This window comes from Oryzias latipes, chromosome 13 (assembly GCF_053564925.1).
Source record: "Oryzias latipes strain Hd-rR chromosome 13, Olatipes_Hd-rR_3.1".
NCBI classification, from domain to species: Eukaryota; Metazoa; Chordata; class Actinopteri; order Beloniformes; family Adrianichthyidae; genus Oryzias; species Oryzias latipes.
The window spans coordinates 19605735-19629443 of NC_136249.1; the positions used below are offsets into that span (position 1 = coordinate 19605735).

Genomic DNA, 23709 nt, shown 5'->3' on the forward strand with positions numbered 1-23709 from the left:
ATTTTAAAAAGAGTCAAAAATGATACAAGGAAACTAAAACAGCAACCTTTCCATTTAGAGCACTGAAGATGATATTTACCAAGTACTAAAATACTGTATTAATTATCTAAATTACCCATAACTGTTGATACCTCTAAAGCAGTAAAAGGGGGAATGTCTATAGTTTAAGATTAATCCAACTTCTAATTGTGTTCTAGTTGTGTTGTGCAAGTCAATTGTTCTGATGTGTGACTTCCACTTTTCCCACGTTACGTGAATGCAGCTCGACACGTGAAGCTTGTTCCGGGGCCGCGCCTCTCTGTAGTAGGGCGGGAAGGGGGCGGGGCTCGTGATTGGATCCTGTTGATGTCAAAAAGTTACACAAGCGAAGGGGGGGGGGGGCCTTTTACAAAAGGGCGGTTTCACAACTATCAACAAGACTTGGCATCTGCCCTCATCTTTTAAATCCTCGGGTTCTACCTGACGATACAGAGCTTCTGCAAACGTTTCGAGTCCTCGGAAGATTTTTGAAACCGCTGATTTTTTTAATTTTTTTTTTTAAATTTTGCCTTTGTCCGTAGACGTCAATCTTGGAATTGCGCGTTTCTCCAGCCTCCTATGAATTCTTGGAGGACTATTAAAGAATCGGGGGGAAACACCAGAATGTTTGCGTGATCGCGTCGGCTGTCACGAGCAAGTATCCCGCTGTCTCCTGCTCGTCTGGAGCGTCCATTCAGCCGCCTCTCTTAGTCTACGCCTCGCGCCTCCACGCCTCGCGCCTCGTGGACTGTTCGTTTAACCCCCCCCACTCACCGACGAGACAAACATTTCAGCCATGGAGCTGAGTTCCGTGATTTTAACCACCGGGAGCTCCGTCGGGTTTTTCCGACTGGTGAACACCGGGGTCAGTAAACTCCCCATGCCCGAGTCTGCGCGCAGGAATGCGTGGAAATGGAGGAATATCTCCACGTCGTTCGTGCACAGCTTCATCACGGCGATATGGGCAGTTCTTTGGTGAGCCTTTTTTATTCAAATTTAAATTCAAATAATTTTTTATACCAATGCCCTTCATCGATTTGAGTCCTTTATACTTGAAAGAATAAACAAATCTGGGGCTTTAACAACTCTTTTTTTTTTGTTTTTGTATTTTCAGCTTTTTCCTGCACCCTCAGATGGCTGAAGACCTCATAGAAACTTTCTCTTGGTTTTCCCACGCCTTGGTGTCCTTTTCCATTGGTGAGTCAATCATGTCTGTTGTGTTTGTGGGGTTCAGATGTGCTTTACATGTGGTCCTCCTATAGTGCAACATGCTGCTCCTGCATCATTTGCAACACATTCTGCCTTGAAGGAGCTCATGCTCTGCATGCAGATCTGGAGGATGACTTATGGCTGTGGCCGTGTCACCACGACAACACAACAGAGCGAAAGGGAAAGAAAGGCCCTTGCAATCCTAAAACCACTCGGACTTTCCAACAAATCCGACATCAGCATGATTGTGTGGTTACGTCACTTTTCATGTTGACAGATGGAGTTTACAGTTTTGTTGGCTCTCCATGACAATGAAATCGGAATGTCAGTCATCTTGGATGGGAAGACGTCATACGCATAGATTCTTGTCTGTCTTCTTTATCTGGTTTCAAATCCACTTGTTTGAAGTGGAGCTGGTTTTTTAACATTTGACTCCTGAGTCAAAGACCTCTGCCAGCTGAAATAAACCGTCACATGTAAACGTTTATGGTGACATCCGTCCACTTTCTTAACCCGCTGTATCCCTTTCGGGGTGACGGGGTTGCCAGAGCCCAACCTGGCTACTGTTGGGCTGTCCAGGGTACACCATGGACAGGTGGCCAGTCTGTCACAGGGCCACACAATCACACACCCACTGTCAGTCACAGCTAGGGCCATTTCAGAGTAAGAGCGTCAAACTCCATGCCTTGCGGGGCAGTGACCAACAGGTTTTCCAACTAACCAGCCATGGAAGCTTCTTATTGGCAGAACAAACCTGATCCAGGTGATCAGGTAGGACTGGGATTTACAAATAAAAGCAGGAATATTGCTCTCTAGGCCTGGAGTTTGACACCTTTATGAAGCATGCATTTAAACTGTAGGAAGAAGGCGGAGTGTCCGGAGAACACTCCGCCGCAGGAACGGCGAGAAAGATCCCAGCAGGGATTTTCATCCCCAAATATGTCAAATAAGCTTTTTAAGTGTCACCAGAATTCTAGGTCTTGTAGAATCAGTCCTAATCCTGCAGATTAACCAAACGATGACCCTGAAAATTTGCCACTTTATGCAATTTAGCTTTTTAGATTTTTTTTTTTTTTTTTTTTTTTTAAATAAGTGTATGTTCTTGGTAGAAATCTGAAGCATGTTTTGATCTGTACACCTAAATAGGGAATTTCAAACACAAGTTTCAGGGCAAATTAGTATCATCAGCTCTCTGTAAATTAAATTATCAACTTGTATAAATTAGATTTTGTCTCATTTAATTAAAATTTCTCAAACCGAGAAGCACATGATACCCGGTTTTCTTAAAATAGCCGCTTGTCCTGTTTTTCTCCTCTTCTCATTAATCCCCCCCCCCACAAAAAAATAAATAAATAAATTCTTAGCCAAATAGTGGCACATGAGCTTTCTTAGATCCACACATTTTGGTGGATTTGTACCGGGCAATAAGGGCTTCCACAGGATTCCCAGGATGCTTGACATTCTTTCAGGAAGGCCAGGGCTGGAAGCTGGCATAGCAAAGAGCAGTGTTGCTATGAGAAGATCAATGAGAGGCTTTATAATCAGTCCCAGGCACCAGATGCAACCCGTTACGCCTCTAACATCAGCAAGGCAGCGAGTGTGCATTCATGTATTTTAATGTATGGAAGCACTCCATAACAGATACCAGAACTCTGGAACGTCCTACCAGAATTGTAGTGCACCTCCGAGGCTTCACGGAGCTGTCAGAAGACTTCTTCACCGCCACCATGCAATAAACAATTCTCCACACAGAATGAAGACCTAGTACAGTGTGTGCAACAGCCTCCCCCAAATCTGGTTGATAGTAAACTGGTTTACACATGGTTTTTAATGCTGTTCTTTATTTTTTTTCTGTACTTAAAGGTCAAAGATCTGTGAGGCTTCACTCTCTCAGTGAAATGATCTTTCATGTAATGCAAAAACAGCATGTGTGTGGGAGTTACAATTGTCCTTATTAGTGGAAAAACCAAAGCACGAACAAAGTCAGATCCCTTTTTTACTAATTTAAATTGCACAATTATTCTAACTAAGCCAGGTTGGTATCTTGCGTGTTTTGCACCAGCAGTGATTAAAGTCATGTACCAGCCAGGCTGACAAACGGGAACCTCCATTCATGAAACACACCTCTCATGTAAATAAACCTTTCAATTGTAGCAGGTCTGGACTTGTAAACCAACCTGATTCTCAGCTTTTGTGAGCGTAGATATCAGGACTCCGAAAAAAAAAAAGAAGAAAAAATAAAATAAAAATAAAAAAGACATCAGGACTCCAGACTCTACTGAGCATCAAAACCAGCAAATCCATTTTCTCTGTTGAATCTGCGTGCAGCTCTGTCAGACGTGACGGCACAGATGACTTAAAAACAGCCGAAGTTTTAATATGGGTGAGGTCAGATGCTTAATGCTTGACTCAACCCCAGCAGCAGTTTCTCCCTGCAGACAGCCAGCAAGCTCTCTAAACTGTGACAAAAAAAAGCGTGTCATATGAAATCCTTAGTTGTTTGGTTTCCACGTTAAGTGGTGTTTGTTTGTTTGTTGTTTTGGTGGAAGAGACTCTGGGGCCTGGTCTCACATTTCCATCATAATGACTTCTCCCAGCCCCACCGGAGAGCCAAGCTCCGTCGTACCACGCCGTTCCCATCCTCAACCTTTCATTATTTTCCGAGTATTCAGAAAAGCTGTCGCCATGGAAACGGCTGGTGGTGGGGAAGGGGTGGCGGATATGAATAGCCCCACTCCAAGAAGCATCCCGGTTGCCATCGCGGTCGTCATGGAAGCAGGGGCCCCCCTGACACACTTGATTAGCTCAAGCCCGCCCTGTTCAAAATAACTTGTGTGGTTTTTATTTTTTGTTTTGGTTTAATAAACAAATATCTGAAAGGCAGCATTAACCCCCACCCACCCACCCACCACCACCACTGTCTGTCTGTCTTTGCAGGTTACTTCATCTACGACTTTCTTGACATGGTGGTTCACCAAAAGCTGAGTCAATCCTGGGAGCTCCTCTTTCATCACATCGTGGTAAGTCCATAAAGGGTTGCTAACACAAAAAATGGGTCAAACATTTTTAAAAGATGAGCCGCATCGCCCTATTTTCTTTTGTGAACAAATTACCTGCCTTCACAAGCCCGTCGGCACGCCCTCCAGAGACGTTGGTAGAGCAAAACGCATGTTTTTAGCGCCTAGTTACAAAGAACAAGTAAGGGAGCGGCAACATACAATCCAGTGAGATGCCTTTCCATCTTTAACACTTCCTTTTGCTATCATTGCATCTGCCCTAACGACCACTTTCAGATACTGAAGTCAGTTGTTTTGTTGCATGACGATGAGTGCGGTTTACCTGAGCCAGGTCTAAAAATGAATTCGGTATCATTTCAAATATTACCTCAAGCACCATGTTAGCATTGGGGGCGTCACAAAACTATGTCAGTGATGTGAGACGGGAAGAACACTCTGGAGCCTGTCATTTTGTGGCTGCATTCAAAGAATTTTTCAAAGAATTTCTTTTACTTAATCAAAACTGCTTAAGTGTGGATTTTTTTTTATTGGATTTAGGGTGCATTGATTTATCACATTCCTATAAACTGTACTTTTTGCCTTTTTAAAAAAAATTTTTTTTAAATTTTGGTATGGATTTTGCTCTGAAAAATGAATAATGATGAATCATTTTACTATATTGGCTCTATTATTATTTTCCCCAAGCAAAAAACTGTTTCGGAGTGTTCTGGTTCTGCAACCCAGGACCAGATGCCCCAGCTGCTGAACCACCGCAATTCTTATTTGTTACCATTGAAGAAGAGGTTCAATAGCTTTTTTTGGTGCTGCAGTTCAGTTAAATATGATAGTTGACTCCCCTTCTCTCAAGCTTTTTTATTTCTATTTCACTTCCTGTAAATCCAGTGAGCGTGCGCTTTTGCTCAGTAGAAGTTGCCTTTAAATTCTCGACAGCATGTGACGGGCTCTGTCTCGTTCTCCTGGCCTCTCCATGCTTACCAGGGAAATGGCATTCTATTCACTGCCCTGGCCGCCCCATTTTTATCCTTATCGAGGCTTTCACCACATGAATGTGTTATTTTTCTATAGATATGCACATATGCAAACAAAAACCCATGAAAGAAGTCACGAGGATAGAGGGTGCAGCAACATGCCTGTTGAGCTGTTTGTCTTTTCGTTTGAATGGACGTAAACAAAAACGCCTGCACCGACCTAAAACAGTTGTCAGACTAAACAAGCAAGATAAATGGAAAAATCTGGGAACGTTTTAATATGAAAAGTAAAGTGATGTGTAAACAGTAGAAAGGACTGGTGTTTTGTGTTGTGCTGAAGTAAAAAAAAAACAGAACAAAATGACTGAATGTAATTGATCTACACAGAAGGTTATACAAACATAAAAAAACTGAAAACGGCTGTTTCATTAGATTAACCGAGGTTACCGCTGACCAAAGAATTGGTGATCACTGTGGTGGCAGGAGTGCAGAAATAACGACCAAACCCCACATGGAAAGTTCTCTTTTTCCTCCTCCTTATAATGGGAAATGGAAAAAACTGCTTCACGTTCCTCCTTAAGTTTTTACACGGATACAGTCGCTCATGCCTGACAAGACTGTTTATCTGTGTCGCCTAAAAATCCAGCGTCACCCTGTCTGTAGTCCTAGTCTAACACGCACGTGTTTATGTATAATAGTTTTTCATTGCTGGAGATTTATTACTTTGGGTCTAAACATTATTTTATGCTGTATGTATGTATGTCCACTGGAAAGACTGTACTAGCCAAAAATCTATTTGCATTTAAAGAGTGAAGACAAAATTTGAATCCCTGTGATGGTCATCAAATATTCTGGCTCCCAGGTGTGTGATAATGTCAGGTGACATGTTGAGGTACAAGCACTTCCTTTAACAGAGTTATGCCGTATGGTAAGTGGTGTATACTTATATAGCACTTTACTACCTTCCCAGAAGGCTCAAGCACTTTACAGTCACAGTCCCATTCACGCACACACTGATGGCTCGCTCTGCTACCAAACACTTGCACCGACCTATAACCACCAGAAGCAATGCAGGGTTCAGAGACTTGACACTGAACCCCAACCTGCATAATTCAGATCAGAGGTCGACCGCTCTACCTCTGGACCAAGAAGACATCTCTCCACAGAAGGAATCAATCAGAAACCAGATTGTGGACCAACACAAAGCTGGAACGAGCCTCCAAGCCATCCCCAAGCCACTTGGTGAGAATGCAGAATGTGATTATTCGCAAGCAGGAGAAATGACGAGCAGTCTCATTTGGTTTGGAGCTACAGACAAGATTTCACCTTGTCAAGGTTTACTATTTCCTAGAACAGTAATAAATCGACTCAGAAGCACTCAAGAGGATCTTCTCAATCGATCCAAAACCAACCAACCAAACCTTGAATGTGCAGCAAACTGAAACACTGGTGTATATCTGAAATCCTATTGTCCCTGAGAGGTTTCCTATAAAGGAGGCACGTTAATGTTAGGAGTGGGGTCATCTGGACCCCAGAAGATGGCACAAGGGTTAAGAAACTAAACTGAAGTTTTGGCATAGAACGGTTGAGTGGTTATAGATGGTAGAATACTGTCTAATGCACCAAGAGCACCGTTCCCACTTTCATAGGAAATTTCAGGACATCAGACAAATGATGGACGTGCCTGAGAAGTTTCAAATTAATAGCTGAGAACTTCTAGTGTCGTCTGTGTGGTGCTAAAATTGCTACAATGTAGGTCTTGAGACCCATGCCAGCCCTGTGTAGGTCTACATGTTCTTTCTATGGAGAGACGACTTTACAGGTAACAAGTAAAATCAAAACCAGGGAGTCAACTCTGTCACAAGAAGTGCTCCTAACATCAGCACATGACTAATCTTACAAGACACCTGGGAGCAGGAATTTGTGACTATCAATAGGAATTCAATTTTTTTTCTTCACTCATTAAAAAGCTAAGAAATTACGTCTTTTTTGAAATGTTCTTTTCTATATTGTTTTCGTTTCTCCCTGTTCAGAAAAAAAGAACTTGAATACAATTTAAAACGAGCAACTTCTTTCCACTGGGCATTTATGAGTAAAATTGTTTTTGAACTCGCTGTAAATTCTGACTTTGTGACTGTTGAGTACCAAGTTAAGTCAGAGTTGAAACTGTGGCACATATTTGTGAGTGTTAGTAATATAGATGTGCTGGATTACTAGAACGTCATAACACTGACTGGAAATACTGCAAATGTGACACGACGCACATAGACATCTATGTATGTCATCAGCCGTTACATGCTGCTGTTCCAGTAGAGACAATCATGGTTCTTGAAGGACAAAAAGTCGTTTTTATTTCAGATAAACTAGAGATTGAGATATTTGTTAATATTTTACGTTCCTGGTCAAATCTGGCGTCTTTGGGATGCGTTCTGCCTTGAAACTCTATTTTTTTTTTTAATTTAATTCACACATTTCTGTTTACTCTTAAACTGCCTATATCATGCTATTCTTAAGCCTTTTATAGTCAACAGTATCCATGTTTATGATAATATATTACCTTTGGCTCACTAAAGAACAATTTTTTTCTATTTATTAAAGACTAATTTTCTTGTCCAATCCAGAAGTAAGACGTCTTGATCTCTTAGGCACCGCCTTTCTCTCCTTGTGGGTGCCGCCCATTTCATGATGTCATCCTAGAGCCTCAGCAGCATGTCTGTGTCTCGCCCACAAAAAAAACATCCCATCTTATGCAAAGATCAGTGATGAAAGTCTTCCGGGAATTCCCGGAAATCCGGGTTTTTGAGCAAACCGAACGTACTTTCCGGGAAATAAAGACCTGATCTCTACGGACAAATCGCTTTCCGGATTAGAAAATGGTCTGAAATCAGCTAATTTTAGCTTTATTTTCTATATTTCTCCGCAGATCGCTTCCTCTATGGTCGTGGCCATCTTTCGTCTTCCCGGCCTAATTGACCAATGACGGGACGTTTTAGTTGCTTTCGGATGCGTCGACGGGTCTGATTGGCTCTGTCTGCACCACGTGGTCAGCGTGACTTGCTTCCCTAGAGACCAAAACTGGCGGACCCACGCTAAACTTTCACAAACACATCTGAAGAGTTTGCGATCAAATTTGTGTTAAAATAATGGCAGGCATCGTCATTATTGAGCGTGGTCACGACCTCAGTTGTGAGAAGACGATAAAAAACAAATTGAAGTGGTCTTGGCTGGAAAAAAAAAAAGATTTTTAAGGTAGTGTAGGTCAAATACTTTTTTGTGTAAAATAATCTCAAAACCACATTTTGAAATAATTTCAATTTTAGTTTTGAGTTTCAGTTTTTATTTTGAATACATTTCTCTATCTAATTTATTTGTATTTCCTAATTACCATGATTTAGTTCAGTATAGTTAACATTAATTATAAGTATTTGATGGTTTGGACCCGCACTCCCTTAAAAAATAATGTTTACAATGTTTAGTTTAGTTTGTATGTTTGTTTTGATATTTCCCAGATTACTTAGTATTGGTGTTAAAGAATTGATGTATTATGTTATAGAATTATAGTTTAAAGCAGATCCCATATTTTGATGTAATTATAGTTTGAGAAAACAGTGCAAGTGGATGTTGTACATCAGTCATTTCTAAAGCAGAAATAATGTATAAATAACTGAGGTATTTTCATAGAATATCATAGTTACTGGTGTTCTTTTTGCCATTTGGGGCTTTGATGTTACTATATTTTAGCAATTGTATGTTTTGCAGCTTTAAGGAAAAGCGTAGATTGTAGGATTGTGTTACTTTGAGCAATTTTCCAAATTCTTTTTTAGGACAAGCAAGTCCTTAATGGAGAGTCAAACTAGGGGTTTGAATGACAAATCATGATGCTCCAATTAGTCTTAGTTTCTTGATAAAGAAGTGAATAACTAGCTGCCAGAATGCACCAGAATGCATCTAAGACCACGTATTTTTCCAAAATTTCGCTCTGTGCCCGCCATATCGCTCAAAGAAAAGTTCAGGGATTTTTTCCTTGCCTGACTTTCATCACTGAAAGATGGATGTGCATATTGTGTATATAAAATGAAAGCATTTTGTCGATCACCGCTAGCTCTGCCGAGAAGGTGGGTGTGTCCGGGGGGGGTGCTGGCAAGTCAGGACCCGCTTGTTTTCGTGGGTTGGGAGGGGCGGGTGCTCAAGAAATGTGTGAACGGATCAAAATACCACTTTGGAGTTTTGTTTTGTTTTTCTCGTGAGGAATGAGGATTATAATAATAAATATTCCCACTTCACTTTTTAAAACAATTTATGGATTCTTTGAGTCAGAGCTTTTAAATATAGTTAACTGCTCTCTTCAGACGGGGGTCTTCCCCTCTGCCTGTTAGACGGCGGTGGTGAGGCCCCTTATGAAGAAGAGTTAATTAGATCCAAAAAATCTGGATAACTATAGACCCGTATCCAACTTATCATTTTTAAGTAAAATTATAGAAAAAGTGTCGCTACTCAACTGCATGAGTTTTTAGATGCCCCAAAAATTTTAGAAAAACTTCAGTCTGGGTTTAGGACAAACCATTGTACAGAGACGGCTCTTTTAAAGATCGTTAATGATCTTAGAATAAATTAAGACTCACAGAAACCTTCTGTTCTGGTGCTACTGGATCTTGGTGCCGCTTTTGATACAGTAGATCATCAGATTTTATTAGACAGACCTAAGGAGTCTAGTGGGCCTCTCTATTAATGTTCTTAAGTGGTTTTACTCTTACCTTACAGATCGACACTTTTATGTAAGTATGTAAGTAATGGATAAGTGCTCTTCAAGAATTCCTGAAATAAGGTATGGGGTTCCCCAGGGGTCGATTTTTAGGTCCAATACTTTTTAATTTATATATGTTGCCTCTTTGGGAAGTCATCAGGAAACATGGCGTTGACTTTCACAGCTATGCTGATGATACACAGCTGTACATCGCCGTGTCTCCTGATGACCTTGAACCTGTTAACATTCTTTTAAACTGTATTTTAGATATAAAGTCATGGATGGCAGAAAACTTCTTACAGCTCAACCAGGACAAAACTGAAGTTCTAATCATCGGTTCTGAAGTCAAGAGAGAGATGATTTTACCACATCTTCATAATTTTAAACCTTCTCAATGTGTGAGAAACCTGGGCGTACCTTTTGACTCTGAGCTAAATTTTATCCTACACATTTTAATTGTTTATAAATGTTTTATGGTCTTTGGCGTTCTTATTTAAATGATATTCTTTTAAAGTATGAGCCCTCGTGGACCTTGAGGGCTCCTATGGCCCGGCTGGCTCCTGGTATGAAGAGATTCCCAAATACTGTTTCCTCACAGCAGAGCCAAGCCGTACTTGTTTGTTTGTTTTCTTGCTTATTTATTTTTTTATTTAAAGTTACATAGTTATTATTCATTGAACGTGGGGGCCATGGGTCATGTGTTTTAACGGAGGGGAGTGGGAAGGGTGGGGCTGGGTTTTTATTATAATATTGTGTGTTTTTTGTTTTTAATGTTAAAGCGCTTCGAGCTGCGCAAATGCATGAGAAGCGCTATTTTGTAAAAAAAGTTTGATTTGATTTAAATGAAAAAAGCCCCAAAATTTAATTTTACATGATTTAAGCCCATTAAAGCTTTGACACTAAATTTTATCTTCCAAAAGTCCATTTTTCTTTCTGGTGTTTTTGGAATGTCTCCTGTCGTCTAAACTTTAAAAACATCCCTGTGGCTGAATGTTTGGTATTTGTTTATTTTTTACTATCAAAATACACTTGCATTTCCTGTTATGTCAGTGGACGGCATTAACGGCACATGTTTGCTCCCTCACACAGCATTGTGGTTTAGGTGACTGCGCTCCAGGAGTGGCTAGATAAAGTACTTTTTTTTTGGTTGGTGCAAAAATCTTGGCGATTAGCTGAGGTGGCTTGAGCAACAACACAAAGACGATGATGTCACGCCACATACAGAAAACAAAGATGTGTTTTCTGTGACTCATTGTTAAGCAGACTGGAATATGTCCAGACCGTCTTTGTTTTTGTAACCAATGTTAGATTGTAGTTTATATTGGTGTGCACTTTAAGTTTTTTTTCTTAGGGGAACCTCATGGGTTTCCCTTTTCTGGGTTTATCCAGACATCTGGTCTCCATATGGACGATGTAGACGCACACAGAACCAAGTCGGACCATCCTCCAGCTTCCTGAGAGGGCTCCTGCAAATGTTTCCCCCTCTGAACGTTTCTGTGCTCCAGTCCATATATCACACAAGTTTCCTTGTTCTCCCCTCATTCCCACTCATCCACCCACTGTGGTTTATTCCGCCCCCACAAATGGCTGCAAACCAATGGGAGCCTCTGTGTCGGAAGAGTTATATCTGGTTTCTGGAGAGAGGCTTTTGTTTTTTAAGGCCTTGCTTATTCTATGTCTTGCATTGAGGAATGTCCTTGTCTATTGTTTCTGGGTCAGAAGAATTTGACCACACATTGATGACAAGAGATGGACGTGCCATTGTTTGCTGGGGAGTGCTTTACACTTTTAGACGTACAGATTGGTCTGCAAAAGTTGCATTACCCTATCTTGGGTAGACATATGCTGTCTGCACTAAAGAAACAAATGCAGCAACATGAAGTTTGTTTTCCTTGTGTGTACTAAATCCAAAGGTCATAAAGTACAAGTTGTCGATGTAAAGTGCAAAGCCTTTACATTGCAGTACAATAACGTTCAGTTTAAATGTCCATGTTTTCGCTTCCAAAGAAGTTGGCAAAGTGGAGTGGACGCTTCTAAAAGGATAAGTAAAGGTTAAGAAAAGTGATGAAGGTTGTTCTCGATGACGCAATGACCTGGAATGCTGTTGGAGGAGGTTGTCATCGGTTAGTGGCAGCGCTGAAACTCTGTAAACTGTAAAATTGGGCAAAGCTGTAATTCCACTTTAGTTGCCCTCGACAGGCACACCTTCTGACATAGCAGCAAAAGGAGGAGCAGTCTGTTGAAAAGCAAGCGAGTGCGATATGTGAACATGTGCAGAGACCTTAAACACCCTTGGAGCTAATTGTCTTTTATTGTTTTTTTTATAAGGCGGTGTCTCATGATGGACATGAGACCATTAAATCCTTCACTTTAGTGGGTGTGCTTTAGACTTCTGTCATGGATGTTTGTTCCTGTTTACCCCTTTTAGCGTTTTTGGAAGGCAGGTTTTACGTCCAGGCATGCGAAAACCAACGGTTGATGTTACCATATACTTTCCTTTACATGCAGCTGTTTATTCCCACTGTAGTGAACCACACCAGGGTTTACTTGCAAGCAGCAGTTGAATTTTTGCTGCAGTTAGAAGCAAGAACTTGAAGATGAAATCCATCTTGTCATAGATGATAAAGAACTCATTTTTTGGTCAGAGGTTCTATTGTTCAGACCACCATCCCCGCAGATCAAGATAAGGTCAGAACTTTGTACTTCCTGTGTGGCAGTTGGACTGCGGCTGTCTCATGTTCCCTAACTCCTAACTGCACTTTGTTTCTAGTCAACTCATCGTTGGGTACCTGGACGGCATTCCAATCATATTTTGATCTACTGTAAAAGGGTTTAAGTGGCTTTTAATTTATGATTATGCTGTGTTTAGCTTCTAAAATCCAAAAACCTGTGTCGTTTTCTAGGATATAGTTTGTGCAGAGCAGCAGTAGTTCATCAGAACATCTGGGTTGTGGGCGGACTGTTGGTGCGGTAGTAAGCCTTTCTTCATTTCCTTTCCTGCTAGCTTACAGCTCCCGCACCCCCCCCCCCCCCCCAACCTAACAGTACTGGTGCAACAAAAATGATGAGCAATTTTGGAGCTTATGAGCTGTACAGTTTTGAGGCAGATACCAGCTCGGACGAGGAAAGCGAAAACGTGCATGGATGTAGTCGTCTGAATCAGAATGGAGTGGTGCAGGGAGGCCTGTCGATTTGTGGTTTAAATGTAACGACAACAAGCTAACGACAACAAGCTATTTTAAACTGCCTTTTTGTCTGCTCCTGATTCATCACAATGTGATGTAGAGGGCTGCATTGGGATCGGGTCCCGCCGGGTCCCGCGGGACCCAACCCAAATCTCGCGGGATTGGGCGGTTTGGATTGTGCTGCGGGCGGGAGCGGGCGGCAAAAAATAAACCCCGCGGGATCAGTGCTGGCATGAATATCTCATGAATATATATTAGCGGACTACGTTAGGCTGTGCAGCTGTTGGTTTCTTATGTACTGAAGCTCCGTGAAGGCACCAGGTAGAGACGCCCAATGGCCTCTGTCATGTAACCTGATGTTGGGGGTGCGCCCCGCCCCTTCTCTTACTAAGAGCGCGCTTCAGGCCGTCTGTCTGCGCGCGCACACACGGACACTTTTAACCGAACAGGAATGTGAAAATATATTTAATATTTAAGTTGTACATTACCCAAGAGGAATGCATCAAAAGATGAGGCTGGAGGAGGGACATGAATCTCTTTAATAATATCAATAAAAATACATGTTTTTTTCCTGCGGGACGGGGGACGATACAAAATCAATGCATCTCTATTACTGTGCGGGACTAAATTCTCTGAGTTTTGCGGGTGCGGGCGGGAGTGGACATACATAATGCGGGAGCGGGCGGGAGTGTAACGCATACGTTGCGGGAGCGGGCGGGATTGGTCAAAAATTCAACGGGCGCGGGCGGGAGCGGGATGAAGAAAATAGTCCCGCGCAGGGCTCTAATGTGATGTCCTCCGTCATTAGAAAAATCTACTAAAACATGTTAAAAATGTGATTTTCATTGGAGAGGGTCTTTAATGTACCAAAAAATCCATTAAACAGAAACCGCTGCATTCATATTGAATGCTAACAACCGTGTAAAGGAACTTGCTTCAGAGGGATTTAGGAGTTTTTGTTCTGGGTTAGGACTGAAGGTATGTGGCCGTCCTTGTGCAGACGTATTTATGAATGAAAAAAACTGAGCTTTCCCGCCAGAGATCAAAGACTTGTATATGTGTGTGTGTGTGCTGGCTGTTTGACCCCACACCCAGCTTTTGGTCCTTGATCGTGTTTGTTGGCTCTTCCGTCACTTGTTTGCCAAAACCCTGACCTTTGACCTTTGACTACTCTAACATTGCAATGCCTTTTTATGTTTTTTTTTTATTAGAGAAGTAAAAATATTGGTGCTTGGGACATTTTCGCAGCTCTAAAATATATATATATGTGTATTTTTTTAAAACTACAGGAAATTCTTTGCTGTTCTGACTATGCAGCTTTTCATGAGGTGAATCTCTTGTTTATTTTTCAATGAAGTTTTAAACTAAAAAATTTATTTTAAGTAACTTTTGGCCATAATTTATTAACTAAAAGGTATTTGACATATGAAGGTCCTGTTTGGTTCTTCTAGTAAAAGGGAAGTAGGAAGATGTGTTTCTTGTCATGAAATGGTTGTGGACATTTTCTGCATGCCTCTAGAGCCGGCTGTCTTCTGAAAGCATGTCCACTATTCATCCATTCAAACTCTTCCACCTTTATTACTTTTTTTTTTCTTTTTTTACTGTTGCTTACATCAAACTTGAATTTCTTACCTAAAGAATCAAATGGTCAAATCTCTGCTTCTGTAAAAAAAACAGTAAAAGTAAAAGTTGGTCCAATGAGAAACGGGCAAAATGTTTTTTTGTTTTTTTTTTGTATTTACACGCAGGTTTGGGAAGGACCCGTACCTCATTGCTGACTGGATGTATCAGCCAGCTCAGGATCAGTCGACTTGTCTTCTTTTGACTGGAAATTGATCATGTGGCAGAACTTGCATTTCATCACTATATATCATGATTGCAACATGACAACTTAGATTTTCTTAAAAGCTCTGCTAAAAAACGATTTTTGCATTTTTGTTTTTACCTTCTCTCGCTCTCTCTAAACGAGTTTTTTTCCTGTCTGTGCCTCTCTCCACCTTCGCTCCCCGCCTTTTCCCCAGGAAGCTGGAGGAGTTGAAGGTCGGTCATCAGGGTTTAGGGATCTTTTAATTGAGTCCACAGGGAATAAGATGAAGGAAACAAACATTACATTTTGTTTTTCTGCTTCTCGATGGACAAAAGTTGATGAAATGTGGACTTAAATAAGAAACCAATGAGATTTCAGATTGGACATTTTGTTTATTCGGAAAGATAAAGCTTGTATCACACACTCTTACAAAGCTTTCTTCATTTAGCATTGAATAGTGGATGTATCGTGGTGTAGTGGTTAGCAGGGCTGCTGTGCAGCTGCTGAGTGCCTGGTTTGAGTCTTGGCTGGGTCATATCTGTGTGGACATGTTGTGTTCTGGGTGTGCCTGGGATTCTATTCAGGGTTAAGCGGGCACTACATGATGGATGTGTGGCACTGATTTGTGTGCCTACAAATTGGTGTACAGCACCAAAGACATGGCCCAAACATTTGGATGTTTTTCAGTTTTCTCCTTAAAATAAGAACATGCCTAAATATGGGTCTTGAATTTGAGATTATGGGTTGCATTTAATTGATTGAGCTGTCAAACGTAAACCTGTCTTGGATCTAATCCTTTGTTTGGTGCCAGTCTGCTGTCATGTATTGTTTTTGGTGTGTGTGGGGCGGGGATTAGTCTGACAAATCCAGCTAATGCTCGATCAATTCCATCAGGGCGGATCCAGAGGATTACGGCGAGCTGGCTTTGGGGCTGGCTGCTGAAAAGAGTCGAGCTTGTGGGACCCGCATCACACGGGTGACCGGCAGAGGCCCCCCATTCATGCTCACACATGATCAGGGGGGGTGACCAGCTGCTCATCCATACGGGTCATCGTCACCCAACAATGACCAAATATGGTCTGATTGGATTTCATTTCCTTCTTCATGGTTCATCTCTTGTACGCTAACCAAGGGAAACCTTGAAAAATTAAACATTGCTAAGCTAGTGGAGGTGTGTGTGTGTGGGGGGGGGGGGGGTCTTTGCTGCTCAGCAACAGTCCTATCACTTTGAGTTTGCAGTCGTGTAACCTGAAAAGTGCAAACACCAGTGAAAGAGCACTTGGCCGCCATAAAAAGGCACACGTGTGAGGCTTGTTATGCTTTATGAAACCTCAGGAAGAGGGTCATATAAGGTACTGATGGAGTTATGTATGTATGGCCATGTTTTATGACATTATGGGACAAGTTCATTGTCACCACTTCATCTTATCGCGGTCTTGTATAAGGGTTGGCTTTGACCTCCGCGGCCCTCCGTCAGTCGGTGGTTACAGATCAGATCAGCTTGTGGGGCTTGAAGACCTGTGTTTGAAAGCTCCATTCCTCTGGTCCATGCTGCTTTGTTGAAACGCTGAAAAGTGTGGCTTTTGTTTCCAAACCCATGTGTGTTTGTACTGAACGCACGCCTCCATCACGTGTTGTTTTCACCAGCTGTTGAATCAGACGGGTCGGACGCTGGGCTATGGAGAGCACAGCGTCCGACCCTCCTACTTTGTTCTTTTTGGAGTTTCAAGGTCACCATCGAACCGTTCTTTTTAGCTTATATTTGCAAGGAATTATACGAATCTGTGTGTTTCCATCAAAGCTTAGATCCCTGTTTAAATGTCTGGTGGGTGAATTCCACCGGCTGCATGTTTAGGATCTTCTACACTCTGTCTCTTCTGTCACGACAAACAAGTTGTGAGATTTCTCCATCCTTCTGCACGCAGGCATATTTCTGACTTTGTTTCCCTTTGTGAGACCAAAACTCATGCAGACAAGTCAAAGAGATTCAATCTTCTTACAGGATCTATAAAATCCTGTCACTGTTGCACTGTTGGCGTTTCTCTGACTTTCATACCAGAGTGTCAAAAGTCTCAGGCGGCCCATGAGTTTATTTTAGGGGGAGCTGTGTACGCTCACTTATGTGTAGGGCTGATTTTTTTTAAGGAAAAACAGAAATAATCACATCAGTTTTAACTTAAACAGTTGTCATTTTCATACGTTTTATTGTCTTTAAAGCAATTTTTTTTTAGTTATTATGGTAAATTATAATTGTATAAATGAAATTTCTACTTTTGTTCAGTTTGTGTAAAAATAGTTTTTAACCAAATAATTTTACAATTAAGAAAATGATTAAAAGTTTCCATTGAATCAAATCACGACTCCAAAATAGAATTGTGAACTTGTCAAGCGAAAACAAATTGGTTGGATTTGTTTGGCAGTGATATCTGTGAGCATGTTGACACGTGGACTAAAAAACTGTTGACAGGTTGTTTACCAAAAACAGGTCCCCCCCAGTTATTAACACCAGTGGAACGGCTGGTCAGACTGTTATTGCGGTTGAAGAACAGGTAGTCTGGTTTGGACTGGAATGGCTTTGTGAAGGGTTTCTGATGGCCATCTGTTAACCAGGATCCAGTCTGTTTGGATGATAGTTTACATTTTCTATTCGGGGGGGGGGGGGTATTTTGTTTGTCTTACTACACAGTGCAGCAACCACCACAAAACGTGTCCCTCAGAGCTCACCTTTGACCTGTAACGTAACCTAGAGGCGAGTTGGAGTAACGTTGACCGCAGCCCTCCTCACGTGTCTTGTTGCCTAACCCCGCAGTAAAGTCACATGACCCGCGTGAAGACGAGCAGGGCTCATCCTGCAGCACCACGCTGCGTCCCATGATCCACGCTTTCCAGCCAATGCCAGGAATGTCTGCAGTCATTTCATGTTACAATGCGGAGCTGTGTGCTCGCAGACCCTGTGGACGCATGAACAGTCATATGTCTGTTTATCGGACTCATTCGGCGCAAACACCGCAGCTTTAACTGGTCCAACATTTCTGGAGACTTAAAAATAAGGTTTATTACAGTTGAGAGAGGCCCCTGGCTTTTGGACGGTTTTGACCTTGCCGCCCCCTGGTGGAGGTGGTGGTAGTTACATCACAGCTTTTATAAGCACTGCTCAGCAGAAAAGGAGAGGCTGACCTTCCTATCATACCACAGAGGCAATGCATAAGGGATCAAGGTCATGTCATTGAACCATCAAAGCAACATCTACTTAGTTTTTCCCCCCCAATTTTTTTTATTAGTAACTTTTTATTTTTGTATCTACTTGAATTAATTTTGTGACAGTTACTCCAGCTATATTTGTCTCTTGATTTTTTTGACATTTTCATTGTTTATTTTGTTTATTTAATTTGAAATGGGCAAAAGTTTGTGTTTTTTAACAGTTTTTTTTTATTTTTATTTTTTACGCGAGCTATTATTTGATTTCATTTATTTTGTTTCAGGCATAAAACACAAAAGAAATCACACAGATTTATCAAAGTCATTACAGAAATGATGAAATTCAGTTCAATTCAATTCAGACTAAACTAAAGGAAAAACTCCAAAAAAAAAAAGAAAAAAATACAGTTTCAGGAGAAAATAAGAAACCTCAGGGGTGACCACATGAAGGAGGGATCCTGCATAAATGCATAAAAACAGACAAACAAAACAAAGACACACTTTAGTCACATTTGCTTAATTAAATATAGTGATCATTAACTAAAGTCAAGTATTATTTCATGACATTTTTTAAATCTATCCCTTTTTAAAGCAGTTGCCTCCTATTTGAGAGTAATTTTTAGGCTGCTGATCTTTGAGGCCTCCTGGAAGAAACCTGAATATCATTGAATGATTTCAGTGCAGGATGTGGTTTTTTTTGCAATAATCTTCTTCTCTGTGGTCTTTCCGCAGGTCATCACCTGTTTCGGCCTCTCTGTCCTGTCCAACCGCTACCTGGGCTTCGCCGTGGTGGCTCTGCTGGTGGAGATCAACTCGGTCTTCCTCCACCTGAGGCAGATCCTGCGTATGGCGAGCATGGCCTCGGGCACGCTGTACCGAGTGAACAGCATGATCAACCTGGGCACGTATGTGGTGTTCCGCATCAACACGTTGGCCTGGATGACCCGCTGGCTGGTGCTCAACAGGGACAAGGTGCCCCTCCTGGCCTACACGCTGGGAAGCGTTGGCATGGCCATCATGACCGCCATGAACATCGTTCTCTTTTGCCGGCTGCTCAGGAGCGATTTTTTAAAAAGCAGCACCAGGGAAACCAAGAAGGAAAAAGAAACGTAGAACTGGAATGTTTCTTTCCTCCATGCTAACACCCTGTGGCTGAGATTTGGTACTGTATTGCCTGTGTGTAATGTACCCCACCCTGGGAAACGAACACCAGTCAACATGCACTGCGTTTCCAAAATGCCTCACTTTACCGCCTTTATACTGACAGAAGCATCTTGCAGTTTTGACCTTCTAGCCTCTCTGTGCTCGCGTGCACGTTCACCCGAACTGTGCCAGGCCTTGCAAAGTGGAACCAAACGCCTTAACATCTCACCGGGTAATTCAGATAAACTTGATCTCAAAGGAGACACACCGCTTATAAAAATAAAAATAAAACTGAACAAAATGGATAAATTGGTAGAACAAGCCCTTAATGTAAGCTATAAGTACATATATATATATATATATTTACTTCTGTTAAAAAAAAAAAAGCATTACTCTTATTTCGAGCTCGCCACCTCTTGGTAACTTCCGCCAAATCTCAAGTATAAACCGCCTGCTACCTCAGAGATCCCTCAGCAGTCCTTCGCCTCTTTCTAACGCCTCACTTTGCTGCCTCCTAATTCTTAGCAAAGAAAGGCAAAAATATCTACAGGTTGGTCAACTTTACAGAAATATCCCATAAATGAAGGTCAAGTACTTTGAAGAAGCACTTTGCTTGCATCAGCATATCCTCTGTAGCCATCTAAGTGTTAAGGAATTAACAGAGCAACACTTTTTACCCTCTTTTTAAGATACTCAAGGAATGCAGAAATCTACAGCAAGTAGATTGAGATTCGGTCAGCTTTAGACTTTGGGTTTGGCTGCAACGGGGAGAGCGGAGAAAAACAAAACTAAAACCTTGTCCCCCAAATGTGCCATCCATTCTCCAGATGCCATACGTCCCCTGGTTCCCGCCGGCCGATGTGACAACACTTGAATCCTGTGAAGTGGCTAAAGATTGTGCTGCACTGACGTTAATGTCTCATCCCATCACACGTCATGATGGCTTTCAGAGTTTTGAGGCAGGTAAAGGTTCTTTAACAGATAGAGGGCAGTACACTCCTTGATATCACCACTGTGACCTTCACACAATGAAACGAAAACTTGCAGACTGTTTTGGAAAGCGGTGTCATCACAGCTTTTGTTTTAAAAGACGCCATCACACGCGGACAGACGCTGCGTTTCAAATTTCCCTGGACCCGTGAACGCACCGCGGCCTGCTCTTTTCATGAAAATATTTGATGCTGTTTAGATTTTAAATAGTTGCTTTTTGTGTTGCATAATTAGTGTTTAGAGAACTGTGCGTCCTTGTCATTTATGTGAGCTAAAATCAACTGGTGGATTCTAGATGAAATGGGTTTTTGGGGAGCTTCGCTGTTGTTAGGATGCAGAACGTGTGGAGTACTGTGAAGCTGATGTGGTTGTTTTGATGTTGGGGAGTGCTGTGCCACCACTTTGTGTGTGTGTGTGTGTGTGTGTCGTGTCCCCCTCCCCGGCTGCATGGGCGTCAGTGGGAGTCAGCAGAGGTTTTAATCATCTGTAGGAGCGCTGGAACCAATGAAGAGGCACGAACCCTACAAACCGTTTCTTTGCCTCCATCCGAAGTAAACTTTGAATGTATTTTGGCTTGTGAGTCTCCAGCAAATTAAAACTAGCAAAACACAAAAAAGAATTGTTGTTTTGTTTTTGGTTTTTTTCTGTCAGTGATGCTGTTTTCCTTGTTTAACTTTTCGGGCAGCTTTTGTGGTTGTAGTGAAGACAGCTGATGACATTTGAAGTGAAATTTTAACAAGCAAAGCTTACAGCCATGATTGTGATCTGCACTGTTTTGGGAATTGCTCAGTGATGAATTTTTTTTTTTTTTTTGGAAAATGGTCTCTCCCTTTTTTATGACAGATTTACGGTGGGGTTTTGGTAAAAACAAGCTGATTTCCAGCTGTCAGCACTCCACTTCCTGTTTGTTTTTTATTTAGTTTGTGTTTTTTTCTTTTTTTTATTGGTCCAGTTTAGATGTCTAAAAAATAACCTCAAGATGATGCTCTGTCTCATATTTGTGCTTTGCTGGCATTTAAAAGTCAAAGTATTTCCAGCTGAAGTTGCAACAGAAACATTCTCACCGTCTTCGTCGATGTTAAATAGAACTTTTTCAGAACGGAAAAAAACAGAATTTTGTTTTTCCTTCATCATACAAGTGGTTGCATTTTGTCTGCTTCTTTTTTGATTTATTTCTTGGTGTGAAAATCCTAACGACTGTTGAAACTGTGCAGCTTTACTTAAAGGTTTTAGCCCTTTCAATAAAGGTGTACACTCTGAAATATTAAAGCAATCAAAACCAATAGCTGAGAGCAAATTCCTCTACTTTCACCTCACATGTATCATCTCACCGTGTAAATATAACAGTTTTATTTTTATTTTCTTTGTTATAAATTGTTTTGTAATTAAATTTCCAGTTTATATTATATTTGTTTTGTGTGACATTAAAAATCAAAGATTTGAAAGATGTGTTGTAACTTTAAAGCTTGAGCTTTCTTTTGTCTGCAGTTATTGGGATTAATTTTTAATAAATGGGCGCTCTCTGATCAGGCAGGTTAAATGGCACCAAAGATGCATCAGATTCCCATAAGAAGCATTTAATGTAGTTTATCTGCAAATAACTAAATATACTGAAAGTGAAGGTGGCATTACAGCAGTTCTGCCTTCAATAAGCCAACGTAAAAATCATAAGAAGTGGGCTTTTGTCCTCGATGACTCACAGGTCCATCACATGCGCAGACAGATGACCATTAATGTGTTTGAATTGTGCAAGAATGTCTGGCACACACACTCAGACACAAAATCATGAAGCCTTTGGAGGATTCAAAAAAATAGAAACCAAGTCATGCAACCATTTATCATCAGCACAGAGCTGTGCAGAAAGCTCAGGTCATGTCAGACAATCGTGCATTAGGATCAATTATCAGATGAAGATCTGTGTCCATTCTTCATGTTGAAATGGTGACTATGTTTTATTAATTCATTGGCTACAAACATTTTATTTTGGTTACTTTACAAAAAGACTCCTACTTTTTTTTTTAATTTCCAGTTAATAGGAAGAGGTAGTTTGGGTTTTTGTTACTTGTTTCATGTTTTTTTATGGGTTTACTACTGCAGCCCTCTAAGACATACCATCTTTCAAACAAATAAAGCCATTTTACGTGTGGATTTTAGCGCTGCCTCTGAGTTATACAGCTCTCACGTCAAGATGGGAAATTGCGTTCCCTGAGCTGCTGTGTATTTATAATCTCCTTAGACGGTTGCGGGTTTCAGCAGCTGTCAGTTTTGTCATTAATACCAACAGGAGCAGCCTCCCGGCTTTCTAATAAATATATAGAATTGACAAACTGTATAAGCAAAGCTGGTTTCTGAGTTTTTGAAATGCTGTTAAATGGTGGGTGAAACGTATCTACCGTACTTATTATTGGATACATGAAAATACTTGTGATGTCCCTTCACATCACAAAGCCATGTTCTTGGAATCATTAATGATTGCTTTGTTTTGTAAGAAATTTAAAGTCAAAATCATGTCAATTTCTGAGTTTGGGTTTTTCTGTTTTGTTATTTTGCATTTGCAACAATTGCTCATCCTCTAATTAATCTTGATCAGATTCTGCTAATTCTATCTTCTCAATGTCAAGAAATGTCTGTCTGCAATAAGCTCATCAGGCCACTGGGGGGCGCCACATCTTGATTAGCTCTCACAATGAAATTTATAAGCCAGTCCGTCTGGTATTTTTAGAACACTCTTTAAACACATTTAATAGTGTTTATTATATATGCTACACACGCATACACATGTGTGTAGCATATACAGACCCTGCAGAAAATAGGACGTTGGACCACTGGCCAACATTCCAGTCCATCTCTTTGGCCCAGTTGAGACGCCTCCTCCTTTAGCCCAGGCTCAGAAGTGGCTTTACCCAAAGGAGCTGAGTTGTAGCCCATCTCCTGAATGCGTCTGTATGTGACGGTTTTTAAAAGCATTCATGCTCTTCAAACTTTGGCCAGATTTCTCCACAGTATTCTGATTTTCTGAAGTCCTGCTTTTGTGGGTTTTATAAGCTGGAACCACAATTTTTGAATGAAATCATGGAAATGTGTTTACATTTTTTATTGGTTTTCCAACATTTTGAATAGGGTCTGTGTGCCACAATTAGAATTGTGGTCTAAAAAAACAAAAGATGAAATGCCAGATAAGCCATCGGGATCTGCCTACAATTATCCATGTCAATCTAAATATACATGCCAAGTTTTACGTGGTGAATGCAGTGACCTCTTTAACAGACAGACAGTAGGATTCTTGTACAGCGTCCATCAGGTTCGCAGGATACAGAAACGCTGTTTCTATTACAAATCTCTGTCCATGGTGCTGGAATCCCGTGTTTGTTTTTTCTTTTCTTTTAATGCTTTGACGTGGTTTCTTTCTTCGGGCTTCGGTATTAAAGGT

General features: G+C 41.2%; 1 protein-coding gene across 1 annotated transcript; it reads left to right on the plus strand.

Moving 5' to 3' along the window:
• The first annotated feature begins 328 nt into the window (after positions 1 to 328).
• tlcd2 (TLC domain containing 2) lies at positions 329 to 21724 on the plus strand. Its single transcript, XM_023961475.2, has 4 exons — positions 329 to 993; positions 1133 to 1215; positions 4165 to 4247; positions 18879 to 21724. The coding sequence occupies exons 1-4, from the start codon at positions 815 to 817 to the stop codon at positions 19257 to 19259; spliced, it is 726 nt and encodes a 241-aa protein (XP_023817243.1). The 5' UTR covers positions 329 to 814; the 3' UTR covers positions 19260 to 21724.
• Positions 21725 to 23709: the final 1985 nt, after the last annotated feature.

Coding starts and splice junctions, on each gene's coding strand:
- tlcd2 (XM_023961475.2), top strand. CDS start 815: ATGGAGCTGAGTTCCGTGATTTTAACCACCGGGAGCTCCGTCGGGTTT. Junction 994..1,132: donor GCGATATGGGCAGTTCTTTG/GTGAGCCTTTTT, acceptor TTGTATTTTCAG/CTTTTTCCTGCACCCTCAGA. Junction 4,248..18,878: donor TCCTCTTTCATCACATCGTG/GTAAGTCCATAA, acceptor GTCTTTCCGCAG/GTCATCACCTGTTTCGGCCT.